General features: G+C 40.3%; 1 protein-coding gene across 1 annotated transcript in view; it reads right to left on the bottom strand.

Moving 5' to 3' along the window:
* Nucleotides 1-13: 13 nt before the first annotated feature.
* shrprbck1r (sharpin and rbck1 related) overlaps nt 14-10,989 on the bottom strand; it is a 22,158-nt gene continuing 11,182 nt past the window's right edge. The window contains exons 3-16 of the mRNA XM_020609630.1: nt 10,807-10,986; nt 9,487-9,661; nt 8,689-8,766; nt 8,363-8,504; nt 8,148-8,238; nt 7,716-8,037; nt 7,101-7,201; nt 6,825-6,995; nt 4,345-4,505; nt 4,055-4,166; nt 2,933-3,112; nt 2,576-2,674; nt 2,286-2,429; nt 14-1,339 (exon numbers count right to left, since the gene is read on the bottom strand). Coding sequence (XP_020465286.1) covers nt 1,259-1,339; nt 2,286-2,429; nt 2,576-2,674; nt 2,933-3,112; nt 4,055-4,166; nt 4,345-4,505; nt 6,825-6,995; nt 7,101-7,201; nt 7,716-8,037; nt 8,148-8,238; nt 8,363-8,504; nt 8,689-8,766; nt 9,487-9,661; nt 10,807-10,986 — 2,037 coding nt within the window. The 3' untranslated portion in view covers nt 14-1,258. The remainder of the gene's footprint in view (nt 1,340-2,285; nt 2,430-2,575; nt 2,675-2,932; nt 3,113-4,054; nt 4,167-4,344; nt 4,506-6,824; nt 6,996-7,100; nt 7,202-7,715; nt 8,038-8,147; nt 8,239-8,362; nt 8,505-8,688; nt 8,767-9,486; nt 9,662-10,806; nt 10,987-10,989) is intronic.

The following is a 10,989-nucleotide window of genomic DNA, read 5'->3' on the forward strand; positions in this document are numbered from 1 at the left end:
CTGAAATCCTTTTGTTCCTAGAAAACTGTGGTTTTCTTTTTTATGCTCCTGAAAAAAAGAAGATGAAATGAAGTGTATTCGAATCCAATATCAAAGGATAATCCAGAACAATTTGCTGGAGATGAGTAAGCCTTCTCTCCAAAGCAAAATGATCAGCACTCTACCTTCGGAAACTCCTTTATTTCAGCCCACTTCCCCTGGAGCCTGACTTCCAGGGCTACACGTTTTGTTTTCCGCGTCTCTCGCTGTGATTATATGCATCTTCCCTCTGTTTCATTCTATCCACGGTGTTTAAATGCTCCTTTTCCAGAGCCTGCAGTTTCCTCTTGTATGTGATGATCAGTTTTTTAGTTTGAATGATCTTCAATTGCAGCTCCTGGCACTTTTCAAGCATTTCTATAAGCAACAACCCCTTGTTTTTTAGGCCTGCGGACCATCGGTGTGATGACAAAACTGGACCTGATGGAGGAGGAGACAGATGCACAAGACATCCTGCTGCCACTCCGCAGAGATGCGATCACACGCGTATTTTAAATGCTATAGTATATTTAAATCCACCCTTGGCAATATACATGCTTACATTTGACACCTGTCCATAGGGTGCTGCTGTTGCCAGCTGTGTGGTTCTGTTTTTGGGGAACCTGCTGATAAAAACCCACTGACAGTCGGTTTTGTGAACATGCCCACTGCTGCCAAATATCTTTATCACTAACCCACATGTTAACAGACTGTAGCCCAGATAGTTTGACACACACACACACACACACACACACACACACGCACAAGAACAATAACCATATATTAAATCCAATCATTTCAGTAACATCTCTATGCATAGCATAGCAAGGGCACAAGGATTTCATCACTTTTCCCAGAAAAACCCTGCTATAACTTTTGTGCACAAGAAAAAGGTCACTTCAGTTTAATGTAATGCACCATGGTATAGAACTACCAAAACAGAAAACAATATCTGTATTGCTACATTTGCAGTGCAGTCATTATAAGGAGGCACCACTTGCAAAAAAGGTAACTCTTTCCTTGCTACTCCTAGCCACACTTATCATCAGTCAGGTGTGAAAGCTTATGTTAAATGCTGAATTATTAAAAATCACACAGCTCCAGTTAGAACAATCCTGCAGTCAGTTTTGATTTAAATATAACTTTTTTTATGCCTTCATCATCTTTTCCCTACTTCAGGAAAAATTTATTTCAAGTTCGACCTCTCATTCCCTTCAACAGTCCAATTGCTCTTCATTTCTCAGTGGCAGTTTTGACATTTAGGATGGCATTTCTGATTGTTGACATTGCAGCGACATCCTCCACTCGTGTCTCCAGGACCCTGGGAAAGAACAAAGAAGAGAAATGTGTGCCCTCTGTGTTTGTATATTCAGTCGTTTCTAGAGTTTATTACCTCTACCTACTACAAGTAGCTTATGTTATTTTTATTACCGGTGTGTGCTTGTGTGGTGGATTCTTCACTCCATATCTCAAAAAGTCATGAATGGATTTTAATGACTTTTTGGAGAGATGGGATATAGCCCACAGACAAATCCATTAGATTGTGGTGCTGATCCAGATCATCATCCTGATCCAGGATTTTTTAAACGATTCTTCACCATCATGAGATAGGCCCAGTTTCAATATTTTTCCTTCTAACTCCAGACATAATGCCTACAATGCTTGAACAAAAACTGCAAGATAATATCCACATATACTGTGCCACATCCAAGATCTACCACACACTAAAGTTTGATCTGTATCCAAGTAATATTCCAGGTGTGCTGATCCAGAAAGCTCAAATTTATTGGGCTCACAGAAATCTCACTATTGTGAGATGACAAATAATGCTACACACTTGCAACTAACACCAAACTGTAGCTGAAACTCTGCTGATTCATTACAGGGTCAATGAGTTTGCGCTAGATCCTGAAGAAAACTGCCATTAATGAAATATTGTTTTTCTTGGATAACTTTCAAAGTACTTAATCAATGTGATTCCAGATGCTCAGGTTTTTATGCTCAAGAAATCATATTATGACGGTCAGACTATCATGGGAATTCTGCTTTTAGGTGGAACGACATTATAGGGAAACTGAACTACCTTGGTGCAGGTCTGCACTCTGAGTGCTGTGTAGTTGAATAATACTACCATTGCACAGAGGAAGACCGTGAACAAAAATGGGTTCCTATATCACAATTTACAAATTTAGAGGGTGCAACAGTTGAGGTAGGTAAATATGGGAAATAACTATGCAGTGAGGATAAAAAAAGGAAATGTTTCTTACCCTTGGTCCCCAGCGAGGCCCTCTGGTTACCCAACAGATCTCAGTGTGACAGACAGTACAACGCAACCAATCACATCCATCCCTCTTCTGCACAATTATGCCACACTGGGGACAGTGCATCGCCTCTCCTGACTGCACTAGACTCTGTTTGAGAAACAGACGGTGAGCAAAGCAATACATCTCTGGACTGCAACATTTCTCACTACTAAGACATGGTTTGTCTTTACCATAGACAAATTCTGTTAATGCTGCTGCAGGAGCAGTGATGACCAAGTAAGAAGAGCTCTCACCTTGAGTAGATGAGTTGTTCTCCTTGCAGCAGAGTCATTTATAGCACGGGCTGCAAGATCATCCTGGTATTGCTTACAGTTCATTCCTTCATGGATAGTCTTAAGGAGAAAAGAAAAACAGATACAAGAAAAGATGGGCTGTTAACCTTAGCAGCAGTTAGCCTGAAGTTACTAGACTACAAATATGACTTCTTTCTCCTCTGTAGATTAACTTGCTTCTCTCAAAGTCAAGTCAAATTTTATTTATAAAACCCAATATCACAAATATCACACATTTGCCACAAGGAGCTTGTAATCTGTACAGCATATGCCATTCATGTGTGTGTGCATATGTAAATATATATATAAATTTCCTACCTTGCATATCAGGCAGTTCTGTTTCCCACAGACAGGGCAGTGGAAGACACTGACTGTGTCCTCATACACACACCAGCCCGGGCAGTCTGGAGTGGCACAGTGATAGCTGCCCTCACATCGAGACTCTGCCACTGACAGGCCTCTCTGTAGCCAGCGCTCATACTCCTCTGCTGGCACCAGCTGTAACGGAGAAAAGGAAAGCCTGTTATAATCTGACTTACAAATATGTAGAACAAAATTAGGTGAACATGACTGCAAATAAACATTATGGATTCTGAAGAGGGGGACTCGATACTGTTTACACAAGCCAAACCTCTACTTCTTATGTACTAAAATTGCGCACACACTTTATTTGCATTTTTTAGGGAAAATACTGCCTCTAATACTACTTTATTTGTTGCCATTTCAAACTAAGGTTTCCACTACACACTTCATGCTTCAAACAGAGGCTACATTAAAATCTTTGCCTGTCTTCAGCAGTCCTGGTTAGATATGGAGGGGCTGGCTAACTGTTGTTTCACCACAGTTGGAGCAGCTAAAGGCTGCCCATGGGAAGAGAAGCCAAATGCTGAGGTGAAAGCCCTTGTTTTTACCTTTGCACATATTGGCATTTGTTTTTATCCTTGCACACAGTGTTCAGTCCTGCACATAATGGTATACCTGGCACACATTACTCAATATATATTTCCTATACTCTTATTTTTATCTTTATTTTTGCAGGGTTTTTTTATATACTTTTTTCTTGTATTTTACACTCTTATACATTTCTTTACTTTGGGTGCTGTGATTTTGAGGTTGCTACTGAATACCCAAATTTATTTATCTATCTATCTGTAACAAGTAGCAAAGCAGCAGTGTCACCTTCTCAGCTGGTACTGACAGTGCTGAGAGGAGCCTTTGTTGATAAATTAAAACATTATGTACAGTTTGATTTAAATATTCTGATACACTAGGATGGTAATACAACAACTAAAAAGGTACTGCATCTTCATTATATATTTTACTTTTTCAAAAATGAACAATCACATATAGTATATATGAAAACATAAATCACATAAAGAGTACGAAATGAAGAGGTCTTAAGTTGGTGTGTCAGAACAAAGACATGTTGGTGTAACTCACAGCTCTGATCTCCCTCTCCTGCAGCGAGCAGGTACAGGAATACGTGTCATCTCTATAGGGACAGGACACCTCGGGATCCTCACTTAGCATGATGACTGAGCGTAAGCACTCTCTGAGCAGGCACACACACAAACATGGAAAACTCAGTATCATGGGAAACATCCAGGAAAAAAAAAAAACTTCTACAAAAACACTCATCCTACCAGCAGCAGCTGCAAAGCCTCTCTCTGCTTCTCTCCCTTGAAATGACAACCCCTTTCCACCTGTTTCACCCACTTGCTGAATCTTACCTACAGAAACAGTGGAGACACTCCCTGAGCAGGACACCCTCTCCAGGCGGCAGCTCTACATAGCAGATCCTACAGTCCACAGTCTCTGGATTAGGCACCAGGTCTTGGCCATCCAGTATCATCAGCCGAGTAAAATTCTCCCTGCGCTCCGCTTCCCTTGCCTGGGGTGGTGTTGTTGTGAGAGTTACACACACACAGGATATTATGCAAACTAGTACTCTTCAGTCTTTGTTATAGGCGCACAATGACACTGGTACTGTGGACAATTATACTCCCCCCCCACACACACACATACAGGCATTTACACATGCAGATACACACTGTGTATAAACATTTTATTTTCACCTGTTTCACAAAGTATATACATTTAGTGCATAATCTAGGATAATACATTCACTTTATTTGCACCCGCTCCCCATTATGAGTTCATCAAAAGCCACTCAAACAGTGATCCTGATTATCCAGCTGGATGGATTAAAAAAAATAAAATAAATCACATAGTCTTATTCGAGCCCGACTGATAATTAGTAACAGGGATAAATAAGTTCATTGTTGTATTTATATGACAAAAAAAAAAAAAAAATCTGTCAATAATGGCCTCAGAAGTTGGTCAGGCCCTTCATTTCACCATAGCAGTGTTTGCACATTTTCATAAAATATGAAAATTGTTTTCGTACAGCACTCTACTGTAGGATTTCATGCAAAACACTGGAGCATGGGACAGAGTCATTGTCTTGCAAGTCTTAAGTAAGTCTCAAGTCTTGACTACAAAGTCCTGAGTCAAGTCAAGACAGACAAAGCTCTAAATTTTATGCTTATAGTCCTAAAAAATTCATCATATGCTGTGCACCAAATCATTGCCCCTTTACATCTTTTAACAAAGTAACCAGTTCAGTAAATGTGTATAGTACAGAAAACCTGATTGGAACAGCTTCTGGGTTCAAACCGGCTGGTCGACAAAAACACTACAGCATTGAGTGGAACCGTAATTGTTGATCCCAGCCCATGATAAACCACAAAATTAGTAGAACAGCAGAAGATAAAAAATGTTTACTAAATATATATCTAACACATCAAAACAGCTGTAGTCTACTAACTTGTACTGCTAATTTTTCACAAGCTAATTGATCTAAATTCCAGAGGCTCTGATTCACAAATATTAAGTTGATGCAATATAAGTGACAGTAATATTGCCTTTAAACAACATAAGTGGCAGGAGTGTTCTCACCCTCCATAAATTGCAGGTCACGGCTGTGTTCTGGATGGTTATTCCCAGTAAAATGCTTCAGGTTGAAGCTTTCACAGTGGCAGATTTTTGAGCCATCTGGTAAATACTGGTACATCCCATACATTCTGAATAACATTTTTGAACTGTTGGATTTTTCATTTCTGGTGGACTCACTGTATCAGTTGATTCACTGGACACTACAACTTAAATTTGAATGTTTAATGCCAAGTGAAAGGGCTTAAGTCCAAGTGAAGTCACGAGTCACTAATTAAAGTCTGAGTCGAGTTGAAAGTCTTTATCAAGTTGAGTCTCAAGTCATCAGAATCACAACTGATTTGAATCTGATTTAAGTCCAAGTCATGTGACTCAGGTCCCCAGCTCTACAAGGGTTGCACCTGTAGCACCACCTGTAAATGTTTATTTGGCCAATACAGGTTTCGATGGCATCACTGCATCTCAAATGAGCTTGTTAAATTACATCCAGCATCAAGATAGAAATAACAGAACCATATGCATATCAGTTCAGGAACGTATGTACACATTCATTCAGAAATGATTACTTAAAAAGTAATGATTACTTAAAAGTGGGTGTCTTTATCAGCGCAGTGAAAACGGTTCTACAGGTTCAACTCTCTGTGAATAAAAGTAAACAAATAAACATGGTGTGCATGTATTTGTGTGTTCAGTAGTCCTGGTCCCGGTTATATAGGAGTGAGTTGTTTTGAGCCCCAGAACTCCTCAGCACCTCTATTCTCCCTTTCTCCTTCAAAAAACAACAACAAAAAAAAAAAAAAGGAGAGTCTATTGCAATCTCATGTGGAGTATCCATGACATTGCAGAAGACCATCTGGCAAAGGTAAGAGAAAACAGTCAGGTTAAGTAGTCTAGGTAATTACACAATGATGAGGATTAATGGGCTGTAGTGCCATTCGCTGCACTCAGAAACTGACAAAGTAAAGGCCACAAATGAGTTCTGACCATGACATAAAGCTTCTATAATACATATAATATTTCTTGTTGTCTCCTCTCTCCCGTAGTGAATCTTTAATCTTATCTTGATCTGTTTATAGTAACATTTCTGTGTAATTGCTACTAAATAATTTCAATTTGAGCATGTTTGGTCAAGCTGTTAGTTCTCTATTCCCTATTTATTCCAAGTACATGTGGGGCAAAACAACTGCTGTGTCATGCAAACATGTATGAGTGCATGTATGTCTGTGGGTGCACAGCATGCTCAGTGTATTTTTCCTACCTGCTGATACTGTCTGATAGCCTCCTTCTCCTGCTGGATCCGTCTGAGTTCCAGTACATCAGGTCGGTATTCCCCAGGGATGATGTAATTCTCAGGACGATTTGTGCTGCAGATCTCACAGCCTGGCCGAGTTGGTTTGTTAATATAAGTGCAAGAGGGGCACGACCAGCCCTGAAACACAGAGCAGCCCTTTAATTCTCTGCTTTTAATAGCCTAGTTGAACTCTGCCTTTGTTTTTTACATTAAAGAAACACTCAAACACTTGTGGTGTATTACCTGGGTGAAACCTGTATTGGAGTTCAGTGCTTCATTGAGTTGAGGCATCTCTAGGTTGATGAGATCTCTAATCTCAGTTATGTTCCTTCGCTCTGATCCACCTGAGCCATTAAAGGAGAGTAAAGCATGTAATAAGAAACCAGTAACGTGCAAGGGAACGCGTATTGTGTGTGAATGTCCTTTCATCTGTATGCATTAAATGGCCTTTGATACATGTACTACATGCAAATGCAAACTCCTACACCAAAACCTCTGTCAGTGCTCGCCAGTGATTGCTTTACTGACCATTTATTTTATGTTTTTTGAAAATCCATTAGAAATAGGTCTATGCAAATGACAATTGTCAAATGTAATATACTGTATTATGTTAGACAGATTTTCAGAGTACTTCCACTGCTTATAAATTAAAAATGTATTAAATTCTAACACAAAAATAAAAGAGTGTAAGCTGTATGTCTCTGCAAGCTGTTTTCACTGGATTGTTAAAACCATTTGCTGATCTTTCTTTGTGTTGCTGTCCGAAGCACTATATAATGAGGGATAATCTCATAAGTGCTCAAAAAAAAACTGACAGGGCCGGCTGTGACAAACCCATATATTAAAACCCTAACTCACCACTGTTGCTGTTGGTATGGACTCTGGGAGGCAGGGTGATGTAAGATCTCCTGTCCTGACATGTGGAGCTGTTTGCAATGGTAGCAGTGAGGGCAGGGGTGTTGAGCGACAGTGATGGGGGACTGACGAGAAGGGCGCTCTCCTGGTCCTGCTGGAGGACTTGGAGCGTCAAGCGAGCATGGCGGGCTGACAACAGGTACAAGAAAGCTGTGTCACCGTCCTGACGAACACCATATGAGGCCAGAGAGCGCTCGTCGCTGCACAGGCACTGGCCAATCACCCAGCGCTGCACCCGTGGGTGAAAGCCATACTCTAGAAACATCTAAGGTTGTAGAAAAGGAAAGAAAGCAATAAAGAATGGCAGTGGAGGAAAGAAATACAAAAGGGCAGAATAGTAATGATACCATGAGGAGAAACATTCTTCAGACTAACCTGCTGCTTCAGTGCTGCAGTAGTCATATGCTGGAAAACTTTCACAGTGACACAACAGGATGAGGAAGAGTCTTCAACTACAACAGTCAAACTAAATAAAACACAAGGCATCATCAAAAGTCGAGATTATACCTGATATATTTCTTAAAGAATAATTACTGAGCATCAGTAATGTTTTGAAATGTTAAAATCATATTTATTAATCATATTCCTACTTGATTTCAGTGTCTTCACAGTCTTTGGCAGAGGGCTGAATCTTGAGCATAGCATGTTGTCGGGCAAGTGTGGCAGCAAAGACAGAAGCAGACTGCATGTCACCTGCCTCAATGGCTTGGGTCAGCTCTATGCAAGTGTCCTCTGCAGATGGACACATACGTGGCACATGCACAGGAAACACAAACAAACCCACACAGGTGAACATACAGTACAGACTAGTGTGCACAGAGAACAACTAACAACGATTCAGTGAATGAATAAATAAATGAAATGAATCAACCAATGATTAAACATTACATCACAGTAGGATGTTCAGCGTACACACCTGTTTGTTGCAAGGTCAACTTCTTCTGCGGATGGAGACCATCCAGGGGCTGCTGGGGACCTTTATGTAGAGGGGCGACTACAAATGAAAAACAGAAGAATTTTAGACAGAAAGCAAAACAAGCAAGTATAGGCTGAACTATTTTACTCTGTGTTGATACAGGAATATTAAATTTTATCTTGCTGAATCATGTGGCAATAGATTTTTTTAAAACAAAGAGCAACACAGTAAACAACAAGGTCAATGTTTCATGCAGATCTGAGATGTGTACTCAGGTGTTATTATCCTGCCTGTCTATGTCAGTTTATATGCCTAACAAGAAAGTCAGCTTCCAAAAAAAAAAAAAAAAAAAAAAAAAAAAAAAAAAACACTCCATTTCTCAGATAGGAAATAATCTTGACATTGTTCTAGCATAACTCTAACTCTACTGACCTCCCTGAAGTATGTTACGATACTTCTAGACTGGCAAAGAAATGTAGTCCTTTAGGCATTTTATACACCTAGTCCTAAAGATCTCTTCCCAGCTGGTAAGGCTGGATGGATCAGACCAGTGAAAAGCTCCTTTATTCAAATAAAAAAAATAAACAGTTTGACATGTCACCCTTAATCTAAGCTCACTACAGTTCACTCATTCCACCAACTGAGAATACACAACAAATCTGTCCTACAACATTTTAATATAGGTTTGAAAATGCTCACATGACCTTGTTGCAAGAAGATATCCAAACCTTCCCCTATGTTTCATCTGTCAACGCTGCCTAACAGAAATGCAAGTATTTGGTGAGATGGGTGGCTGACCTCTGTGTGCTTCTCTCAGTGAAGACATCATTACGGTAGCCCACTCGTGGGCAACCTGCTCAGAGAGGAAATTGAAGGAGATGCGATCATGTGGAGGCGCTTCCAGACTCAGCTCATGGCACTTAGGTGATGTCACCTCATAGTTCACTGTCCTTAAATCAAACTCAGCAATGGTCTGGGGAAAAAAGGGAGAGACAGGAGGAATGAGGAGAGGAACTAAACATAAAGTTCCATTATACTGTAACAAAGCTAGGCTTAAAAGCAGATGCAGTTTTATGTGCTCTACCTCACATTTTGAGATGCTTCTAATATGTTCCACCCTATTTATAATAAGTGTGGAATGCAATTCAGTAGTACCACTAACTATAGTCTCCAAACTGACCATAAAGCTAAATCCAAAGCAATATGAACCTACTGAAGGTAAAGTAACTGCCATAAGTATCCAATAGCTACTCAAAAACCTGCTTATTTCAGGCTTGGCAGTGCATTGTGTGATATTCTCATTGCACCTTCTAGTAAGCTACATATCAGCATCCTTCGAGTTGAACTCAGAAGATGAACAGCTGCCTGCAAGTGCAGCAGCCTGAACCCTTTGTTCTCAATCAGTGAATTCTAATCTGAGGGTCAAGAGCCCATTAGGAGGTGAGAGGTTATTGCTTAGTGCTCCCTAGATTAATGAGATTAAACAACTGTGTTGCTACACCAAACTATATTATTTGCAGGAAAAAATGCTATATTATTCTATTATCTTTTTTTCTTACTTCATTTTTTTCTAACCAATTTGTTGGTTTCTGGTGAAATACAGAACAGTTTTACCTGTTCATGGCTGTAAAAAACATTCAATATGCACCGAAGAAATCAAAACACTTGACTAGAGGCTGTGTCTTATGTCAAACTTTAAATACTTGTATTATTTACTATGCATATTTCTATATAAATCTGTTGGTCAAATCACCACAAACTAAACACAGCAGAACAGGCCCAAGCTAAGATATAAACAGATAAAGCTGTCATGGCATTGGGAGGATACCTAAACAGGTAACATACATAAGGTAAATACAGTGTAAAAACAAAGGCACCCCATTAGCAACCTTTACACCCAACAGGTTATTCCAGTCCTGGACACAAGCCAGAAATTTGGAGGACCACCCACTGTTACAGTGGCCCGACTTTAACTGACGTTTGGTTTCATTTCATCTTTATACACCAAGTCTTGACTGTTAGTATGGACTCATGTAACACTAATTAAATGGTTTTCCTCAGACAAGGTGTTCCCCACTGCAGCCCAGCACTACTCTTGTGAGGCTGCCGTGAACTCACCACACTCCGGCCAGTCTCGCTGCTGTCCTGCAGCGCCAGCCGGAAATCCCCGGATTTCCCCTGGTCCATGCTGAGCTGCAGGCGGAGTGACTCACAAGTTGCCCCCGGAAGACACAGCGGCCGAATACCGGAATGACACACCGATACCCGAACCGACATCAGGACGGTGTGGCAGCCAAGTTG

Source organism: Monopterus albus, unplaced genomic scaffold (genome assembly GCF_001952655.1).
Source record: "Monopterus albus unplaced genomic scaffold, M_albus_1.0 scaffold100.1, whole genome shotgun sequence".
Lineage (NCBI taxonomy): Eukaryota > Metazoa > Chordata > Actinopteri > Synbranchiformes > Synbranchidae > Monopterus > Monopterus albus.